This window comes from Gavia stellata, chromosome 4 (genome assembly GCF_030936135.1).
Source record: "Gavia stellata isolate bGavSte3 chromosome 4, bGavSte3.hap2, whole genome shotgun sequence".
Taxonomy (NCBI): Eukaryota; Metazoa; Chordata; class Aves; order Gaviiformes; family Gaviidae; genus Gavia; species Gavia stellata.
The window spans coordinates 76,994,691-77,017,336 of NC_082597.1; the positions used below are offsets into that span (position 1 = coordinate 76,994,691).

The 22,646-nt window shown below is 39.2% G+C and overlaps 1 protein-coding gene across 1 annotated transcript in view; it reads right to left on the minus strand.

Moving 5' to 3' along the window:
* Positions 1–22,646, minus strand: part of SCUBE1 (signal peptide, CUB domain and EGF like domain containing 1) — a 211,011-nt gene that overhangs the window by 84,813 nt on the left and 103,552 nt on the right. Inside the window, exons 5-7 of the mRNA XM_059816476.1 lie at positions 18,857–18,982; positions 10,271–10,387; positions 7,302–7,391 (exon numbers count right to left, since the gene is read on the minus strand). Coding sequence (XP_059672459.1) covers positions 7,302–7,391; positions 10,271–10,387; positions 18,857–18,982 — 333 coding nt within the window. The remainder of the gene's footprint in view (positions 1–7,301; positions 7,392–10,270; positions 10,388–18,856; positions 18,983–22,646) is intronic.

Genomic DNA, 22,646 nt, shown 5'->3' on the forward strand with positions numbered 1-22,646 from the left:
TCCCTTGAACACAGGTGGCAAACCACCAATGACCAAGGAAGGTTTCCATATTGGTATGTTGTCATTTTACACATGGCAGGAGAAAATCACTTTAATTATGAGACTCTGGTAATTCTAGTTAACTTTGTGGATTCTATTTTCCTGTAATCAAGAAAGAGCTGTATGTCTCTGCTGAAAAGAAAACAGTGATTCAAAGAGATTAAGTCCTGAAATTCCTAACAAACAAAACACCAGACTGGAGGCAACAGCTTGGGTCAGGTAGGCACAATGGAATAGAAAGTCCACAAGAACTCTATGATTCCAAAAAATATAAGCCATAACACCCCCTTGCTGTTCTACCAAGCTTATGGTCTTCAGTAGAAAAGACTATAACCCTCAAATTTGCAAAGTGTCATAGGGAGAGGCAGAAGTAAAAAGAAGACTGCATACTAGAGAAATTAGAAGGTTTTTATCTGTTATTCACATGCATGTTCATATGGGGCATAGATCCTTGCAAGTTAAGACATGAGATTTTTTAGCCTTAAGACCACACAGTCCCCGTACCATCAGTTCTTCTCAGCTCTGGAATCCCAAGAATTTCCAGGTGGACTAGGAGAAAGAAGGGGAGAAGGGTGGCTGACCATATGAATGTGCATGCGGACAATGCATCTTAAGTAAGTGACTTTGCTTTCTCCTCCCATGGTTATAAATATGAAGCTTGCATGCTGGATGTGTGCCCTCTGTAGTCCCTATTTTATGCAAGCTACCTGAAGGAGGATCTTGATTCATCAGAGACAGGGAATGTAGAGGACTGCTCTGCTAAGAGCTGCACAATGCCCGGAAGCCTCTGTGAGGGGCAACTGCAGAAGCAAGGCTGGTGCTTCAGATGGCCTTTCTGCCTTGAACTCCTGGGGAGGATGTTCAGCTCACATCTGATGGTTCTATTTCTGCTCACGCCTGACACAATCTGTTACCTGCAGCAATAATCTGGGGTGGAAATAGCTATAACTAGGTACCTTCCTGCCACTGAGGCAGCAATCAGGTGAGGGGTCCTCCTAAAGGATCTGCTCCCAGAAGAATGAAAGTCAAAGCATGCTTGATGTCCAGGGTGAATAGGGTAGACTAATCCTTAGGTAATTGTGGTTTAGGAAAAAATATCATACAGCTGATTATTAAGCCCAGATGACTCGATATATAAAGCTGGGTGCCGCTTCAGATTCAAATGGATAAACCTAACGTAATAAGGATCAGCTCTAAAGTTGTAAATCTCTCTGACCATTTGATGTAACAGATGCTAAAATGTTTGCCTTTGCTGCAAATGCAGTAAGTCATGACCATAAGCTCAAATTGTGTTTTTTTCTAATAAGATGTGAGCAGCTCATTAAAATCCACTGTAGGTACTGGGCTAAAAATCTCCTGAAATCAAAACAGCTTTTGCCAGGACAGGATAAACAGTTACCTTGGCTGATGTTTCTACCTTCAGGAGGCACAATACCGGATGAAAGAGCTAAGCAGCCTGCAGAGAAAGGAGTACTGGCATGTCATGAAAGTGGCCAAAGCAGGACCTGCGCTTTTGATCTACTAGTCTGAACTGGCTCTGGCTATCTGCTGCAATGTTTGAGATCCTTGGAGTTCAACTGCTAGTGGAAGTACACTTTCCAAAGCAAGTCCACATTAAGGCAAAAAAAGAGATGATTCTGTCCCATATAACATGCAGCAATGTTCTCTGTCATAAACTAATCCATGGGAGAAATGCCCAGATTGCAATTTCCACAGCTCACATCTCTAGTGATTACTGTGGAGACCAAATGGTCTTAGTGGACTGCACACTCAGCTCTCTAGACAGGTAGCTGGGTGCTCATTATAAATGGCTGGAAGGCTGCTAAAAACAAAGAGGAGACATCTTCAGAAGTCAAATGATTCTTGGCACAAGTCAAAATACACTAGTGAAAATACTACCTTAATTGCTGGTTATATGCCATGAATCTAGACAGACCAAAGCCTTGCCTGTAAGCCACTCTTAGGAAATCAGGGATGGAATGTAATGTACGTACACATATAATACATCCCAGCCTGGTAAAGCTGGTCCTTGTTGGTGTGATTTTCCAAATGACTTGAAGTGCTTCCTACACTACAGAAATAAACTAGGCAGAGGGAAACTTTAGCAGTAACGAAGTCCAGGACAGTCCCAATGCACTTTACAGTTTATACAAGCACTTCAATTGACAGTAAAATAATTTGTAGGGATCTTGGGAGCCAGCTTCAAGGGAAGGGAAGAGAATTACATTCCTGTAACTGAGGTGGGCTGCAAATAGCCTTATTGATGACCCAAGAAGTCAGTGTCCAATGGCAAAACCTTAAGCTGTCCTGACATACAATGAGTTGAACACGTCTTGTGAAGGAGCGAATTTCAGTGTAGAGTCTGGGTTTCTGAAGACACTTGTAGCAATGGTATTACTGCCATTTGCACCATTATCCTGACCTTAAACATGCAAGGGAAATTACGTGCTTCCTTAACTTCAAGATGGGTTCAATGTCCTGTTGCTCTTTGCTATACTGAAAAGAACTTTGTAAAAGTCTCTTCTTGAGACAAGAAGGAACCAACTTTATATCTTCTAGGGCCAGAGGAAGAACATTTTATTGCCAAAGTGAGTTCTTACAACAGTGATCTCTGGAAAGAATGGTCAAGGTGGATTGAAGGTGAGGGAGAGAAACGTAGCCTTTGCAGTTGTTCTGAAGTCACTTCGGTTCAAGCCCAAATGAACCTGATCCATTTGACTACTAAAAGAGTACAGGGAGGGAAATGAAACATGGTGAGAAATGGGTCAGGCCCACCTCTTCCAAAAGCGCTGATCAGAGGATAAGATCTAAGAAATACCCTGAATAGAACATCATGGTTGTGTCACTAAAGCACCTTAAAGATTCATGCAGTCTAGTAAGGCCTGTGATAATGACAATGTAGCAAGTGACTGCATTTTTGAAGACAATATAAAAAATATATAATAAAATTTCTTGGTTCTAAAAGTTGATGTAGAGTAGCCAAAGAGCATTACCTTTGATTAGAAGATGAGGACTTCTTGAGTCTTAAGACCAGACAGTTTTGCATTTCTGGTTCCTCAAAGAGGAAGTTTCCAGCTGCCCGTCACATCTTTGTAAGCAGGTGACTTATTTGTAATGAGGCAGCCCAATGGCATAACTGATGCTATAAAATCTATTTTTGTGTCCACAGTATCAAGTTCTATGTGAAAGAAAGCTTCAGGATATCAACAGACAATTGCTCTGTAAAACCCCTGTAGCCTTTTCAAGCAAAAGACAGCGCCCAAGAAGAGGAGTAATGCTAAGCCAGCGAGACTTGATAATTTATGATATATATAATGATAAAGCGCTAGACTACTGAATGACTCATCTTTACAGCTGTAGACTGTGAGGCCACTGGACTTACGAATTCTATCCAGCGCTGAAATAGCAAAAAGAGATTTGGAAACTGGATGCATGAATAAAAGCAACTTCCATTGCTGAAAATGTGACACTGGACAAAATATTTTGAGGATATGTGTATTAGTAGGCTTGAGTAGAAATTTGGTATTTTAAAGTTGTGTGCCCACACTAGAATGGCTTTCATCCAGGTAGGCAGGGCATGATATACTGTGTTTCAAACTGACGCTGGATTTAGACCGAACGATATGTGAAATGCATTAGCACACTCCTCTAATCAGGTAGGGCAGTCTCATGCTATGATGCTATGGCAGGAAAAACAGTCCTGGCAACCAGGTTCTCAAGGAAAAGAAAGTAAAGGAAAGTGGGGAGGTCTCTGTGACTGCTCCTAAGAAATATACTGAAAATATTTTCAGAAAAAATTGTGTTGTACTGTACAAAACAGAAAAATGAACATAATTCTGAGAGCTGAAGGCAGTGCTCAACTAACTGCAAGATAAACTATACCAGATGTTTAAGAAGACCTGAAAACAGTGGTTGTGCCCTACTGATTTATAGTAAGTGCAAAGTGTTCTGCAACAAGGTGGATGTAAACATTCCTTACAGATAATGGTAAGGCTCTGGTTTTAAATGCTTGGATGTGTGCACTTCTGCAGGATGAATGTGCACTGTCCTTCCTAATCTACAGAACATACATGGCTCAACATCCAGTTTATAGCACCCATCACAGAACTCTGGCAGATAGCAAAACCGCACCAGAAGCCCTCCTGGAGTACAATTAAGGCTGCACCCCTTTCCAGTCTACAATGGCAATGGACCAGGGGGAAGTGAAGAAAATGTAAATGAGCTCTATGAACAGCAATATGGTGCAATATTCAATGAGCAGAGAAAAGTCACTCAGTGCCATCTATTTAATGGCAGCGCTCTTTACTCTGAATCCAAGTGTTTTTCTCTGAACAGGGGAGATAAAGGACAGCTGGAAGTCCTTGGGGTCTTTCCGAACATTATGAAAAAGGTTGGATGAAAATTCCTAGGAATCACTGGATAGCTCTAAAGGAAGGTTTCTTGTATATCACCAGAGGAGACCAGTTTCTTGTCTGCTCCACAAGATCTACATAAAAATGCATCTAACAGGAAGGAAGGGAGTGTATTTATCTACTTTTCTCTATTTAAGATTTAGCCACAAGTCACAGGACCACACCATGCCTATGACACAAGCCCCCGTAAGAGTCAGTCTGAGCTACAGAGGCAGCCAGTCTTGCTGTAGCGAAGTTTGTGGGCTGTAGCAAAGTTTGTGGCATAGCCAGTCATGTCTGACAGCAGTTCTGTTCTCCTAAAGTAATCTCATGCAAGCTTATTCTTAGCCTTGGCTGATATTAAGGGTTATAAAGATCATAGTCTTTTTAATAGCATGCAGGAAATGACAGGGGACTAGAAATTATCGTCTCAGGGCTTGCAATTGAAAGCATCTTTCATCAGACTACTAAAATTACATAAAGTCATCTACTTTCCCTACTCTCCCAAGACGGCCTGCAGGAGGGTCAAAAATCACAGTCCATTTACAAAAGCTGGTAACAAAGTTTCCTGAGGAGCCTTCCAGTACTTTCTAAACCAGCTGTTTAGAAAGCATCTGAAGACACATGGTGTTTCATGGAAATGCCACTATACTTTTGAAATGTAGTAAGACTCCATTAAAAAAATAAATTGTGGGTTTTCTGAGCATCAGAAATCCGTAGAAATAAACAAGTAGAAAAGTCCCTAAGTAATAAGCCACCCATTCAGATCTCACTTACTAATTACATTTCTTTTCAGCTCTAGTTAATGTTTTTCTAAGGAATCAGTTGTTCAAACACAGCATGCCCAGAAACTCTCAGCTCTTTGCCAATAGCTGCTAATACAGGAGATACTGAAGAGTTAAACAATGTATTTTGCAAACTGGATTTATAACTATCTCCCTAAACTTATTTCTAGAGTCTATGTTCAGCTTGGAACTTGCAGACCTGGTGTAACTAAGGAGCTTGTTGCTAACTGTAACTTTTAAATTCTATTTGCCTGGACTCTTTTAAGCACTGTGAGCTTATTTTCAGGTTGGATAATTGCTTTTATCAGAGGGTGAGGCAGCAACGCAGTGCACTATGTTGCTCAGTCCTAAACCATATTGTACATACTGTTAGTGGCTCGGCAAACTCAGCGTTTGGACCTAGAGGATTGGATTTTCCAGTGGTCTAGAAGGCCCTTTGCACATTTTTTTTCCTGACTTCCTGGCAGACTATGGGTCTTATTGAAATTACAGCTCAAAGTGTTAATAGCACCTTTAGAAAGCAAGGTGAGCTGCCCTTATAGCTTTTGGTAGCTTAAATTAATTTAAACAGTGCATCATTAAACAATAAATTGATATGGGTCACTTGCTAGGTCTGAAAATTAATTGCAAATTAACAATCATAGATAATGCAAAAATAAAGGAACATATACCCCGGTTTTCACAGGAGTGAAAATATTTTACTTCAATATTATCATCTAATACCATTTCAGAGTTATAACACCATGCCATTTCCTACACAGTGGTTCTATGCCGGCCTACGGTTAAGCAGATGGTTTGTCGCGGAAACTTCATAAATATTGTCACCTACTGCAACTATTAGCCCAGCAATCAACTAAATATTCAAGGTGAGGCTTCTGGTCTGCTAGAGGTGGTCCTTCCAGATAGGTATGGATGCTTACAGCCAGAGCTGAGCTTGCCAAGGGCTAGCAGAACAGAGTCTGCAATGGACTTAATGGTTTTAACAAATGAAATAGCGACCAGGAGGGAAAAGAGCAGAATCTCATCCTGCCAGAATCTCTTCTATGGGTGAGGAATCCCTGTCTTGTGAACAGTTCATTGGGTACATCTCACCAATGCTCACTCTGTTTAAAACCTAGTGGAAATAATCGTATGTGGTGAGTAGGGCATCAGAATGGAAAATAAAGAGTAATAAACCACCTGAAAACCTCCAAACCGCTGGCATCATTCAGCAGTCTGTGCTACACTGTGCTCTTTGTCACATGAAAAGAGTCTGGCAGAGGTCCAGCCACTCTACCCTTTCTGTTCCCAAAAGGTCATTCTCACTAATGGCAATAAATGTAATATGAAGAAGACAAGCCCAGGGGTGTGAAATGGGTTAACTGAGAGCAGAAGCTAAAGAATTATCTTTGTTGTTCAATGCACTTCCTCATCCCTTCCACTCCCAGGCTCCAACAACACAGAGAAACAAGCCATGCTTCAGTCTTGAGAGAAGAACATAAGGAAGCTCACTGGTCACTAGGGAAAGATCTTTCAATGGTTACTAACATAGCTGTACAAAGGAAATAAGTGAATTTCCAGTCATAATATTCACATTTCAATCAAAAGTACTGCAAATTGTAAGTAGGCAAATACAGTTGTTCACTTAACACCACATACATAACAGAACATTGTTTTATATCATCATTATCATCATCATCATCATCATCATCATCATCATCCACTTTTAAGTCAATAGGCAGGTCTGCAACATGAGATTTTTCAGGAATCCTACAGCAACACATACACACAAACACACACAAATCACATGTAGGAAGTAGCTTGCATAAGGTAAGTATGGTTAATGGCAAAAGCTTCTTTCTATGCAGAAGAAATTGAACATTAAAGCTGCAGCATTAGGAAAAAAGTTTAAAACAAGAAATGAAGTTGTACAACAGATGAGAATTTAACAAAATTGGTGACCTTTCCACACAGATGAAGTCAGGTTAAAAAATAACAAACCAAACCAAAACCAAAGGGACCACATGAGACCAAAAGAGAACCTCCCCCCCACACACATACAGACAAAAGTGAGAGCACAACAAAGGAAGTGGAAGAAAAGTGTTACCCATAAGTAGCCGCCGTTTCACCCGCTTGTCCACATCAGCTACTGACGTGGCATTGTACTCAGAACTCTCAATTGCAGCCTCATCCTTCTCTAAAACACAAGTAAGGGACAAACATGGAGCAGTTGGTTAATCACAAGCCCAATTTTCCGCTGCCTAAGACAGTTTCTTGGCATGGCACAGCCAAAGCCAAGAAGCAAGGCATGAAAGCACTAATCCCCGTTAGAGAGTTAATTCCCTTTGAGACCCCAAGAAAAAATTAAAGGGTGTTTGGGGAAAGGAGGAGGAAAGAGGGGGAGGAGGAAGAATGGTCAACTATGAAGTAATTAATCACATACAGGAAGCTGAATTCCTACTGGAGAACAAGACAGCTAACATGAGTGCCCCAGAGAGGTGTTAATGATGAAAATTAAAATTCAAGGATGCTAGTTAAACAAACTACCAAAGACAAACTGTAAAGTGATGCAGGCTAATGGTGGCACCAGGATCTGAAGGTGGCAGGCAGAAGACTGAGACAGAGAGAGAGAGCTAGAAAAGTCCGGTGATGGATGGGCACGGATGCACCATAGTCTCGTACACATTGACACATCGTGAGGAGAAACCAAACAACAGCATGCAAATTAAACAAAACCAACAAAAATAAACAAACAACAAACCAAACAAACACAAAAAAAGATCAATTTGGGCAGTGCTGGTTGCCTGCTTGTCTATGAAACACTACTAGCTAAACATTCAATGCTAGGAAAGATGTTGCAAGAGCAGGGTTTAGTAATTTTATAAGCATGCAGTAAGCAAGATGATGTCAGCAAAGGTCGTTTTACAAGGTAGTCTCTGATATCCTACATATAAGAGCTGCACACAGCATAACGAGGACTTTAGTTTGGTTATGCTTCATTAGAAATACACAGAAACAGTCACAAGTGTGGGAAGAGATGATCAGTAAGTGAAATAAAAATAAAGATTTCTGATACAGGAGAGCAATGGAGAAGCAGCAGCTGGGTAAATAAAATGATTTATACAGAGAGGGAAATGCTTATTAGGAAAACAAAAAACAAAATGCAAGTGGGGACTTTCACATGCAGCAAACACAAAAAAATAAAATAAAGGGATAAGTCAAGCAAACAAAGACAAAATATGTTAGACAAAGGGTCAACAAGTATTTATCTGGCATTGCAGAAGTTTGCATTCTTGCAGTGATGCCTGGAATATATACACCACTGAAGACAGCAAACACTGGAATCACTGAAGTGAGGAGGAGGAGGAGGCTGGCAGGTTTTGTTTGTGGGAACGCTACATGGTTGAGTGGTAACAAGAAGTTGTTTTGTTTTGTTTTTTAACTAGTTCTAGATGGGATCAGGCTGCAATAGAGGCTTTTGTTTGAGTTTTTTTTATTTTGCTCTGTAAATAATTAATGAACGTCAGTTATCAGACAAGACAGGCAATCAGGAACCATCACCAGAAAGCAGGAATAAAAATGTAAAAAATAAATAAAAAAATTTGGAAATATTCTAAGAGAAAGAACTACTTAGAGGGAAGAAAATCAGCACAGGCAGTAATATGTGACTTACATCACAAGACCAAGGAATGTAACATGGAGTTGTATGCATTACATCACAAAAATGGAAAAAAAAAGTAAAAAACAGGTGCAGTGTACACAGCTTTTAAAATCATTTTTACATGCTGGATAAAATAAAACATCAATCCAAGGATATTAGTGAACGCTAAGAAATAGAAGATCAATTATCCATTCAATAAAACTTGCTCTCAAGGCCCTTGCTCTTGCATATTCTCTGCATCTGGAACTGCCACAGGCTTCAGGGAGGGTTATTTAAACAGAGGGACAGTACGACAGAGCCCTCTGTGTTAATCAAAAGTACTAGCTGAGAGATCCCGTAAGCTGAGACATAGCTTGTGTATACAGCGAGGCAGAGTCCAGCGCTGAACCTTGTTCAGCTCTACCTCTGCCAACGTAATGCTCACCCTACAACACAATTTGTGCAATCAGACCCATCAGAAGTGAGTGAGGCTCTGGGCAGCCACTGAGTTTTATGCCATGGATCTGACCAAGGGATCACTAAAGATGACGGACAGATTTCCATGGGTTTCAAGTGCTCTGTCTTGCAGTATTGATAAAGGTGAGAAAAGATGATAAATATGTGTCCATGCTTTTTTAACCTCAGGGAATTACTAGGCATTTGTAAGAATTTGAAATTAAACAAACAAAAAAAGTCAACATGACCACAATGCTAATGAAAACCATTATGGATTTTAGGTTCTGATCTGTGAACAAGGATTTCCAAGTTTTAACTTGCAGTATGCAAAAATACCTTTTATATTTAAAAAAAAAGCTGAGTGGAAAGAAATGGTGTTAAGCAAATAATATATTTTATAATCATAAATGTCTGCATAGCATCTCTCAAGATGCTCCATCTCTTGAATGGGGTTTTCCTACTGATAATCTGAGTGAAAGCTTATACACTACAAGTGCTGCAATTTTTAGAATCATAAAACATACAACAGGGAAGAAAGCACATCATGATGGTTAATTTTCCCCGATAACAGCTTAGAAAAGAGGATCATTTTCCTCACCTTGCTTATGCAAGGAAGTCTTGACTCATGAAAGTGAACGGAAGAGCTGAACTTTCATTCATAATTATGAATGTTCTACACCTTTTAACTTCAAAAATTATTAGAGTTATGAAAAGAAATAAAAGTTACAAAGGAGTAACAAAGGGATACTTCATTAACAAACATTTTGACAAAACACGCATAAATGCTTCTCTCTCTGTATAGCGTGACCTTAGCTACTACAGCCAGGAATTGCTGTAACACACGTCTCTCAGCAATGGTGCTAAACGCCTGTGAGATACAAACACACGTGCGCGCGCACACACACACACACACATACATATGTGCACATATATATTCTATGAGGAATACGAAATAAAATGCACTGCAGAGAAGTACTTACCAATGCAGGTTCGGCCATCTGAATGTAGGGCATACTTCTGATGACAACCACACACAGGACCAGTATCTGTGTCATCACAGGTGTGTTGGCAGCCTCCATTCCCATAGTTACAGGTTACTAGTTAAGCCCCAAATGAATGTATATATATGTATATATAAATAAAATGACAATGAAACCAATTAGTCTTGAGGGCCTTTCAGAATACAGAAGAGCAGTAACAAACCAAGACATAAAGCAACATAACATTTGTATTTGCAGTTATTTGCATTTCTTATTATTTCTGACCCCCCTTATCTTAGCCACGGTCCGGTCTCGTGTCCTACTCTCAATCCATGTCCTACTCTCAATCCATGCAGTGAAGAAAAAAAGAGAAAGAAAAAAAGAAACATGTGCTACTTCTTCCCCAGTCTATTTGTATTCATAATTTTAGTGTGAGAGGTTAGCCATCTCTTCACAAAAACTACATGCTTCATGTCTGTGATGTATACGGCATGAAGAAATGAGCAGTCTGCTAATATATACATATATTTTCAAGTCTACAGACAGCACTTGCCTTTCCCTTCCCCTTCACTTTCTAAGTGGAGGAAGCAGAGACCAAGCAGCAAGAATACAACCATATAAGTCTTGAAATCTATTATTTCAAGTACTAGTCCTCCTAGAGTAGAAGAATGTTTAAAAATAAAATAGGAAACATGTTTTGGGGTTTTTTTTCTTTTCTTCTCTGAAACAAAAAAATACATTGCTGTTATGGCCCTGCAGTGGTCTGGCCTCAACTGGGAAGGAAACGTTGGCGATGTCACTTTCACTTCCAAGCATGCAGTGCAAAATGGCTTTTAGCAATTAAAATGTCCTCCGGTGAAAAAATACTAATCATACATTAAAGCAAACATTGTTCATGACAGAGTTTTGAAGTTTACATGAACTAACAGATCAGATTAAATTTCCTTTGTCCCATGATGGATTTCATTTCTGACTCTTAAGACAAACCAGTTTTTAAATATTAAGCTGGCTAGCGCCTTTAAGAATGCCTCTCACTTGCCCCTGTTTCGTTTAATCCTTCGCAGTCGCATAGCTTGATGCTGAATGACACAATCCTGATCTGACTGAATTCAGTTTACTGTCTTTATACACAGGTAGTTTGGACTAGGTTCTTTATCGGTATATACATACTGGCAGATATAGGGGAAATCCAATATAGCATTATTCAGTTACATCATACTCATAATTTCAGAGGACTTCAGTGTTTTGACATGTTACAGTAATTTAAATACTGACTACAGTAATTTAAATACTGACTCCTACTAATCAGAAGGAACTTTTTCACATTGATCTTAGCAGAATTTTCCTTCTAGATAAGAGAGTTTATAAAAGAGCCAGGGTAGCAGACTGCAATATACAGTAAAACTAAGATAACGGTTAACAGAATTTTAAAACCGCGTATCTAAATCTAAACTGAGATTCTATCTAACCCACTAGGGCTAAGCTCATATGATTTCCAACTGCCCTCAGTGATTCTGCTTTAACGCTAGCTTCTTAAAATGGAGTAGACTGGAATTTTCAGTCACAGTAACTAGGACTGAAATATCACACCTCTGGTGTGAGTGTCCCAGTGCTGAATAGTCACACTGCTCTCAGTAATCACTTAAGAATTTCACTTAAAATGGAACAATTCTAAGAAAAGCAACTGAGGAAGACCCACCACAGCATGCCCAACAGAATTCCCATTAAAACCTCCTGCCAGTTGGGAACCGCAAGTTTACACCCGTGGTCCCTGAAGTCTGGCAAAGATCACAACAGGAATTGTCCACCTCCCAAGTAAGTACAGACCAGAGGCCACTACAGGTGCAAGCATCCTTGGTCCTTCACATTATACACTTCAAATAAAATCCTTGTCTTGTTCAGAGATGGAGAAGGAATAGTTTCGTGTCCCAGTGGTACGAACAATCCCGAGAACAGGGCCTGCCTGGATTCCCACCTCTCGTCCCAGGAATATCGCTGTTCTATCCAATTGGAAAGAATGCCAATGAGAAAGAAGGTGAGCAGCCTGATCCACATTCCCTTATTGGAGCTTGACGGTTTGGGCACCAGGCTGGAAAATGGGAATTGTGGGTTCAGTCCCAGCAGACAGAGGAGGGAATTGAACTCACATACCCCAAGTCGTAAGAATCCTAAACTTCCAAGGAGCTACATTAAAAAAGCCCCCTAAGCAACAATCAACCTCAGGCTTTCTTTCTCCTCCAGTTTTATAACTTAACTATTAATTTCTTTTTGTGAAAAAATGCATGAAGCAAACCATTCTGCTTTGCATCGCATGGAAGCAACATTTCATTTCCTTCAATACACAATAACACTTTAGCTTTTATTTTTGATGCAAAACAAACAAATTAAAATTTTATGTCAATTCTCCATTCTTAACCCCCCCACCTTGGTTAACTTCTTGGTTAATCTGCAGGTAGAGAAATACTGGTTTGCAGTTTAGCTGAGAGCTAGAAGAACGGACAGGGGTTGTTTGCATCGGCTGACTACAGCCTGACGGCAAACATGAGCTCTCTTCTGGCGGCTGTGTCAGGGATATTATCAAGCAGGGGCAGTAAGTGGCACAGAAGGCAGCTGCTTGCAATATCCATGGTATTGGGCATGCACTGGCAGAGCTAATCCAGGATAAGGTAATTTCCATCTATCTATCCTCCCCTCCTTCTTGACCCTGTATGCCTCTTGGACTACGTGGAAGTTCATTCAATGTTTCCATCCCTGTTGTACTGCCGTGCCATCACAAATTAATTAAAGGCGTTGTTTATGCCAGATGTTTAAATACATTTCTAGCCAACAATATTTTTATTGAGGATTTTAAAGTGCAATCAGCAAAAAAGTGTATATTTTAAACAACTTGACTGCAGTGGTTATTTTTGGCATTCCTTGCTGAAAGCCTCTGCTGGAAGAGACGAAAATATCTTAACATGGATTCTCTGATCTATGTAATATGAGGGACTTTTCCTTACTATATTTGTCTACAAAAAATCGCACTAGACTGATGGGGTTTATAGTAAATTTCTTCAGAGTCACACACTTCTTTTACAGTTTCCCTGTATACTAAAGTTACTGGTTCTTGTCCTACCTGTGTCAATGAACACAGATGTAGGTCAGTTCCTTTTCCTGTCTCCTAGAAATATTAGTAAATCACATTTTTGAAGAATTGAATGTCTGTCTAGGCTACAATTTATTTATTTATTTATTTTAAGCCACTTGGGACAAAATTCTTGAGCTTGACAGCTCTGCAGGTGAAATTGGTACAAAATCCAGTTGTACAATATGTCATTGCAATTTCCTTCCAGCCTTAATTCTGTGGCAGTGAGACAGTGGGAAGTCTCTCTTGCTTAGAGGAAGAAAACCAAATTTATTTAAAAGCAAAGGGACATCCAGATCTACTCCATTTTTGTCCGAAAACATTAAAGCAAAATTAATGGGAAATCTCAAAGTGTTCTTTTAAAAACTATTTCTGATAACTTTGGACTCTACAGCTATGCAAAAGACTCTGTGCTCATTCACTGTGACATTAAAAAGGCAAACAAAAAGAGGCAAAATGGTAACTTCTGATAGACACAGATCACCTTCAAATATTATAAATCATGCTTCAATAAAAGGGATGAAAAATACTAAGTAATTTTTCTTTTTTTTTTTCTTTTAACCAAAGGAGAATATACACCTCTCTGTTAGAACTCAGATATACTTAAGCCCACACAGTGTCTTAAGTGCAATCAAAATGTTGGGCTCTTTCCCTTAGTGGGAGAAATACTTTGTACAACTGGCTAAAACCAGCATCTTGTAGGGAAGGCTTTGCTTGTGTTGGCTACAAACATGAGTAGAAACAGCACACAAACCCTACAAAGATGCACACCATCTATGTGAGGTGTCTAATGCTGGTGGCCAAGTTATCAGTCTGTTCTCCCAACATTGTTTCTACTGTCAATGAAGAGCTATGGGGCATCCTGAGCCGAAGCCCTGACACTGGTGCTTCAAATAGCCTTCAAACAAGGTTAATTCTTTTTGCTGGCTATAATGCTCAGGCTCTTGAACTGGCCAGCCACCTTTGAGGGCCTGCAGGCTGGCATAATCTCCCTAACTGTCCACCTGCCTAGGCTGTAAGCAGCAGCATCTCTTCAGTTTGGCTGGGCTGAGCTAAGCATTTCTGAGACACAACTTTGCATATGGGCCAGTGCTTACATCCATAGAAATATACGGACTAGTCTCGAAATGACATTTTAGTGACGAAAGACAAGAAACAACTGTCTGGAAGAGGAATGACATCTTAAAGAACAAAAGGGATTTTAATGTACTTATTCCACTAAGTAATGACATTGATGTGACATGTTAAAAATCCCAGAAGATAGAAAATACCAAAATTCAGCCTCACTCTACAGGTTAAATTCTGCTTTCAGTGCTTCTCTGAACTTTCATATAATCCTTCTTCTGGTCTCTTCCATCTGACATGCCCATGACAAGGAGTATTTGAAAACACATGGCCAAATATTAAATCTAGCATTTAGTAGCCACTAACACAAAAAATTCCCTATGACAACGATGTCCTGATCTTGTCCACTTGTGGTCTGAAATATATACCATGGCTCAGATGCCACAGAATTTGCAACAAGCCAGATCTTTTGTTTTTGTAGCATGGCTTTCTGCGACAGTTCAAACCAGCGCATTGTAATTCTAGATAAATTAAAAATTGCACTGTTTTTTAACTAAATTGGCTATTCAATATATAATTTATATAAATATATGGGCATCTCTTTCTATGTAATAAAGCTGTGCATGCAACTTTGCTTGCATTATTTATTCTAGTATGGCCTTACATTTTTAATGTTCTGGAGATCTTTGTACTGACAGCAAATAGCTGCACGAGAACGTTGTCAGCAGGAGCTGAAAACCTGTCACTTGGCACAGGTGGGACGGCATTTTATTGTAAACATACTAGACAGGATTTCTAGAATTACTTAGCACTAGCCCTTCTGCTCACTTAAATCGTTATTATTGGAGGGGGCAGATAGAAATAGCTGTAGTTAAGGTTATCCAGCATTATTTCTTTTAGGCTGCAACTTGCAGATATGTGTACCTGCTTTACGTTTCCTCTTACAAGTTCCCGCTATACTGATCCAGCTAATAATGAGATTAACAAAAAATGTCTTGGTTTGTTCATGTTTGGGGATAAATTCTTTAGTTTATCAAAAATTTCTAATGTAATCATGCTCAGGAGCAGGATCTTAAAAGCTATCATGGATACAGATATAGAAAGAGGAGGTATTTTCCCCTGTAATTTTTCCACTGTAACCTGGAACCGAATTCTCTATTCCTAAGCCTCTTCTTTCTGCTTCCAGCAAATATCTATGAAAATCACTGACAAAGCATATTCCTCTTCGAATGGCTTGTATACACAGAAGACAGTAGTTTACTGCTGCTTTGGATCTAAAGGATGCAGCTCTTCTGAGGAATTATGTATGGATCTGTATGATTCTGCTTGGTATATTTCTGGATGACCTCTTGAGGTCCCTTCCAGCCTCAATGCTTCTGTGTTTTCCTAGCATGGTGGGCAAGACTTTTTTTTTTGTAACTGAGAAACTGCATGTTTAAAATTTACATGAACATTAATGTTGCAATTTTAAGCACTCAAAAGCTACAAAATACCAGACTTCTTGTACATAGACTTCTTGCATTGTGATAACCATCCTTAATGACAAATGCAGAAAACACTCCTGTCTTATTCAGTGGGCAGTGGAGCTGGGGAAAGTCAGATCTGTGGAAACAGCTGGAGAATCTTGTCTCATTTGCTGCAGAATGAGCAGTAAATCAGAAAGGGACTGTCAAGAAAGGATGGTCTTGTTCAGACAGTGAATAGAGCCCTAAAAAACTGACCTATTTCTGCCTCTGCCACGGAATTCCTACTTAGGGCTTGGCAAGTTACTTGAATCACATCTGTTACAGGTTACTAATACTATATTCCTTTCTCCATGGCATTTGCAACTACAGCTGGAGCCATTGGGGGCTTGGCTTTGATCACACTAAAGTGCTATAAATGCTGAGCTGGGTTCTGGGTGTTTCTTGTTAATCACCTATCACTGCTAAATGACTTTGACATGAACATCTTTATATTCATTTCCCATTTGTAAGACAGGCAAACCAGTACTTTTTAACTTGACAAGAATGTTCTGAAAATACATTACCAATGCCTACAAAGCACTTCGATATTACAGTAATGAGTATCATGGGAAAATCCATGAGGAAATTAAAAATTTTATGTTCACAATAGGGTTTAAATACTGTGCAGCAGACAAGGCATGACACTGAATTATGGAGAGGAAGTTATTGAACAAAAGGCTGTTTAATGAGCACTGACCATCATGTACACTGAATGAAGCAAGACACCAATAATGACTGCCTTATTAGCATGCAATGATATGATCAGGTGATACGTAATCATGTAATTAGGATGTAATGACAATCTTGTAATGCATGCATAAAAAGCAGTGAGCCTTCCTCCAGTTTTTTATGCTTTCTAACTTATTTTAACATCTTTTTTTCCTTTGAGGAACACGTCTCATCACTAGTGGACTTGGGCCAATATGTCTGAAAACTTCTCCCAGTATTCTGATTCTATTGCAAACTGGCTGATAAAAATTCACTTAGTGAAGTACTGGTTCTCTGCCACTTGTTCACACAAAAAAACAGAGAAGCAAGCTCTGACAAACCCTGAAAGGTACAGTCTCTTGGAGGGACCACGATAAATCAGAATAATTGAGAGGGATACAGGGATATACTAGGGTTATATCAGACCCTACCAGTCCCTGGTATACAGGGCTACAGACCCAGTCCAGGCTGACAAGGGGCAAGTGTCTCTTCTTCAGCTCTTCAACGTAGCTGTAGTCAGTACTTGCAAAGCTGCAGCTCAAGATTTAAGCCAATTCCACTAAAATGGTTAGCTGTGAAAAAGTTTTTTTTAGAAGTCAAGATTTGATTTCAGAACTAGACCTTTATAAATAGCCTGCTGTAATCTCACAATTATTGTCCCAGGCTATCTGGCTACAGCTTTATACTTCTTGGCATTTGGAAGGGCTAGAAGTACAGTTATTTTAAATAAGACTCCGGAACATATTTGCAGAATGTGCTGTGGGTTTAGGGGTCGATATACTCTGCAGCAAGCTCTGCGGCCTTGAAAAACTCAGTGTCCCTACTTAGAGGTCTGTCAGCAAAACTTCATTATACTTCCAACTACAATTTGAACACCACAGGGCACAGAATAAATTCAAGTTTTTCACTCTATTAAACCTTGTGGCATTTAGAAATACCGTTCTTAGAAAAGGCCCTAATTCTCCTGTCACCATCTCACTATGAAAAAGGATAATGCAGTTCCTAAGGAATGTACAGATTTGTGGAAACAAATAATAAACAACATAAATAAACATCTTCTCCCACTTTACCAACGTAGCTGATGTTACACTGCAATTAACAGCACGCAATATTCACTTCTAATAAACACTGAGAATAAAAATTACCATAAAGGCAATTTTTCTCTGTGCTTTTGCCTTTGGTTCTGTGTAGCCTCTTACTACTGAGGAGCAATCAGGCTGTACAACATCCTGTGGCATTTTTTGATGATATTCAGAGGTGATCCTTTTGACTTTGTACTTGGGAACTAATATCATCTAAGCGTGTTTATACAGTGGAGATGTCAGGAAGAAAAAAGTTGAAGTGGAAGAAAGGCTATCACAAAAATACTGGCCCTATGCAAAGCACAAAACATGTTTTATGTAGTTTTATTGCACTTTCTTTTTTTGTCTCTCACAAAGCTACAAAGTAGGAAAGCAAGCTATTGGGAGTCAGATCTAACACTCACTGAAGCCATCAGAAAGACTCTCGTGCAATGTGGAAGCTTTCACATGACGATGCTAAATTACAGAGAGTCAATTATTTTAACCTACACAGAAGAATTTCCAGTTTTGTGGGTTAATGAATAGTTATATCTTCAGCATCCCAGCTTTGAGAACACATGACTGAGGGTTTTCTTTGAAGAACAGTATATATATGATACAGCTGCATGTTTTCCAAGTAGTAACAAGAAAAGTAGCCTGTGTGCAGAGGAATCAGGACTAGAGCAAACATTTCTATCCTTTAAGAAAGAGGAACTAACACTCTTAATTTGATAGCTCTAGTAGATTTATCATTTAACCCATTAGTAGATTTATCAATGCATCTATCATTGTGGACCTTCAGAATATTGCAAGCCAGAATCCTCTATGCTTTTTTTGTTTTGCTTTACAAGGAAAGCCTGGATTAAACCGATCGCTCACGTTTCTGCACTCATAGGAAGGTAGAAAAGTTGAAACCATTTTTCTAACAGAGTCGCTGCCAACATCTGTTATTTAATCCCACTTAGCCACCCCCAAGAACACCTTCTACAGAAAAAAACACATTACTAAAATTACAAATCACCTTTGGCCAAAACAAAGTTGATTTCTTGGCTTCTGGAAAATAACAACAATGAAGAAAATAAGACATTTGGGGGCATTTGAGAGTTAATCTTCATCTACCTACATTTGCAGTCCTTCTGGTTTTTGGCAAGTTCAAAGCCAGGCCTACATTCACAGGCAACCCCACCTTTGGGTGTCTCCCGGCAGATGTGTGCACACCCATGATCTTTGTTCATACAGTTCATACCCTCTGTAAAAAAAAGAAAGAGAAATGGAAAATATTAGTACTGAAATAAAACCACAAAATAATTATACACATCCAGTCCTCCAGTATTTTTAATTGTAATTTTTATTTTGCATCTGGACTGTGTTCCACAAGGCAAAAGAATGCAACTGAAAAGAGGTAAATAATCAACAAAACTGTAATAAAGGACAAACCTCCTCTGGGGCAAATACAGAGAGTACTACTGTGGAATATAGGGTGTCTCTGCTGCATGTAGAAACCCAAGACTTGTGATTACCCTATTCCATATCTGTATTCTAATCTTTCATGAAAATATAACGGATTCAAAGGATACTCCAGGAAGTTGTCTATCCCACAGGTGATTATCAGAGTTGAATAACAGCTCACTGTTATTTTTTCCATGTACAAATTTAATGGTTGTTACTGTCTGGTGCATTTTTATTTGCCTGTTAATGTGCTTTATATTCTCTAACACACAAAAATCTACCAAAGATTATATATGAGCATTTTTGCTTGGATCTGTTTCTTCACTGTTTGTTATACATCTCAATTATCTGTGTCATCCACCGTAAGTGCAGCCAATCTCCAACAAACCTACTACCACTCTTCTTTTGACTGTATGAAAGAAAACATACCAGCTGTTCAATAAACGTCCATGTGCCATGGGTGGATTCCTGTTAATGTTTACGCCAAGAAGCAGTATCAACCAGCTTTCTCTTAATCATCATAGGGCCAATTTTACCTTTCTAAACCACGTAAGTGATTTAGATACTGAATGCGCCTTATGCTCTTAGAGGCTTTCATTACCGAGTTAATTCAAATCCCACATATTCATAGAAATCTTGAACTCAGTCCTTATGGGTCAGCATCTAGCATTCCTTGTGTGAATGAAGGTTAGCTAGATTTGCATTACAAAGCCTTCCCAGACTTCCCCTTGGATATTTGACCTGGAAAGGAGAAACAAATTCTCTCAGAGTACACTGACAGAGAATTCACAGTATAACTCAGCTTACTACTGTGAAAACAGCATCTATTCCCCAACACACCGGTGCATGCAACAGCAGCATGGACTCAGCAGCTCATTTGTCACTTTGTAACATGGTTACTCCTATCTATTCTAGCCTAATTTCTCAAAACAACTCCAGTGTAAAATGGTCAAGTTAAACCTACAGTGACGATGTACTGTAAATAAACGTTTTTTCAGGGCTGTTGCAAAGTTTTTGCTTCCGAAGGTGAACACGATCCCTGCCCTCCCTTTTTATTCTTACAGAAGCTACATACCTGCTGCTTCTGCCATCTACACACACTGCCTTTACGCTGAGGCTGGTCTCACACTATCAAATACTTGAAACCAAGTGTCAAGGCTTTATGATGAATTTGAGCAAAAGTTTCTCTGCACACAGAATAGTTTTTAATGGCACACAAATAAAAGGAGTAGCGTGTGAGACAGCTACCAAGAAACTTTCTGTACAAAATTCTGAGGAGGAAATGCTACAGAAAGTCAGTCAGAGATTCCCTCAGGTTGACAGAAGCTAACAGCTTCGAAAGTTATTTGCACTGCTCGACTTTACCTCAGAAAGGTTTGTATTAGAAGAGCAATGAAAAACACACATCACAGTCCAAGTGGGTATTTTTGTTCATCTCCCCTGCAAAAAATATCAGGATCTTAAATCTCACCGCCTATAAAAACCAACATTATAGACAACAGATATATTTCTCTCTTCTAAATTCCCCTGTGTGTTAGCCTTGATGAGTCTAAACACTTGCACAAAATAAGTTTTTCTCTGTAAACTGCAGCCTGGACAACAGATGCCATTGGAAGATAGAATACATACTATACTATACTATATTATACCATCCTATACATTGAAGTGAGGTATGAATGTTTTGTTTGGCTGAAGAGATATAAGAAACCTGGGAACAGCCTTATTGAAGGTTTTGAGGCATTTTATAATCTCTTTCTCTCCACTTCTCCCAACAAAGGATTTCAGACACAATGTGCTCGACAAACTGCATTCCTGCGCACTACGCTATGTTCAGAAAAGGATCTGGGAAAGATAACACATGCCTGATTGAGTCACACTGCTGAGGCGATGAGAAGAGAGGAATTAGATAGATGAAAGAAGATATTTAATGGCCCAGAAGTGTAATGAAGCAAGTGATTTTCAGTGTTTACTTACAGATACTGAATATCTGCCATTGTTAAAATCACTTGGGAAGACAGAAATAATCACTTGGGAAGACAGAAATAGTGCACTGCTAAAAATATCGGGAGAAATCAAAGATCAGAATTACTACATTCTGAAACAGAAGTGAAGGACAAAGCAGAATTCTATGCTGGTATTTGTGTGTCAGACCACAATATTCCAGTTACTGTATTAATCATTTCAGTTATTGTATTCATCAGGTAGTTGGAGCTGTAGCAAAACTACTTCAGTTCCATGTTCAGCTGGAGAAGAACACCGCAGAAATCTCCTAAGCCTGAAAACCATTACTTCAGAAAACTTAAGTTTTCCTGGTGAAATGAAAGACCGTTATTTTTCAGTCAAGAGCAGGAACTCATCCGCAATGAAACTTCTCATTTATATTTTAGTTTTTCAAAATCCCTAAGAATTAAATTACAAAAAATTCCTAAACAAAACTTTGTTTAGGCCTGAAAAAAATATTTAAATAAAAATGCAGCAAATAAATATTTTGGCTTGTTTAAAAATGTAATCAAAAACAAATTTGTGTTAATTTGCAAATAGTTTCAATCATTCCAGATTTAAATTTTTCAGCAAATGCAGTATTTGGCCAGATGTCTTCCGTATCAATCTACATACACAAATTATTTATGAATCATTGTTGATACCTAAGATTTACTTTTTTCCCAAGCTGACTCTTCAGATAATATTGAACCTTTTATGATATGGCATATAAACCACACTAAAAAATACAAAAATATGATAAATACCTTCCTAATACTAGTTGCTACACAAATGCATATAAATGGGAGAGAAAAATACTCATAAAATGACTTTGTTCAGTATTCTCTTTAGCAGGATGTAGTCCAAACTCTAAAATTAATTAGAAATATATAAAACACCTCACACATATTTTGCTATACTGGAACTGGATGGAGTGCACTGCTGGTAGCAAAATACCAGGTCTGCTGACTGCACACCACTCTGCTACCACAGAAGTAGTAAAATGTCTGAGTTATCATCTTCCCTCACTATCAACTCCTGAGAAACAAAGTTTTGTCTTATTTTAGTTAACGTTTAGCAGCCACCTAATGTGCACATGCTTTTTACATAAGGAGCCAAGAGCGTGAATAACAGCACGGAAAAAATTGCCCTGATGTTAAAGGGCGATGTTTCTTAAGCATCTCAGTGCCTGCATTGGTGTTCAGCCTCCCTCAGCCCCAGGACAAAGGGCAACCCGAAGGGGAGGTGGGCAGCGTGCTTCCAGCCCCCCTGGCACTGCCATGTGCCGGCAGGCAGCAGGCTCCTCTCCTCTCCTCTCCCCAGGGATGGGCAGCGCACAGCTCCAGCAAAAACGCTGTACTCCCTCTGGGGGTAACTGCCACAATCAAGGCCAAACACCCTGATTTGTAGAGGTGGGTGGAAAACTAGTCATTCAGGTAAAAAAAAGGTCATGGAAACAATGGGAGGGATTCTGTGGCTCATTT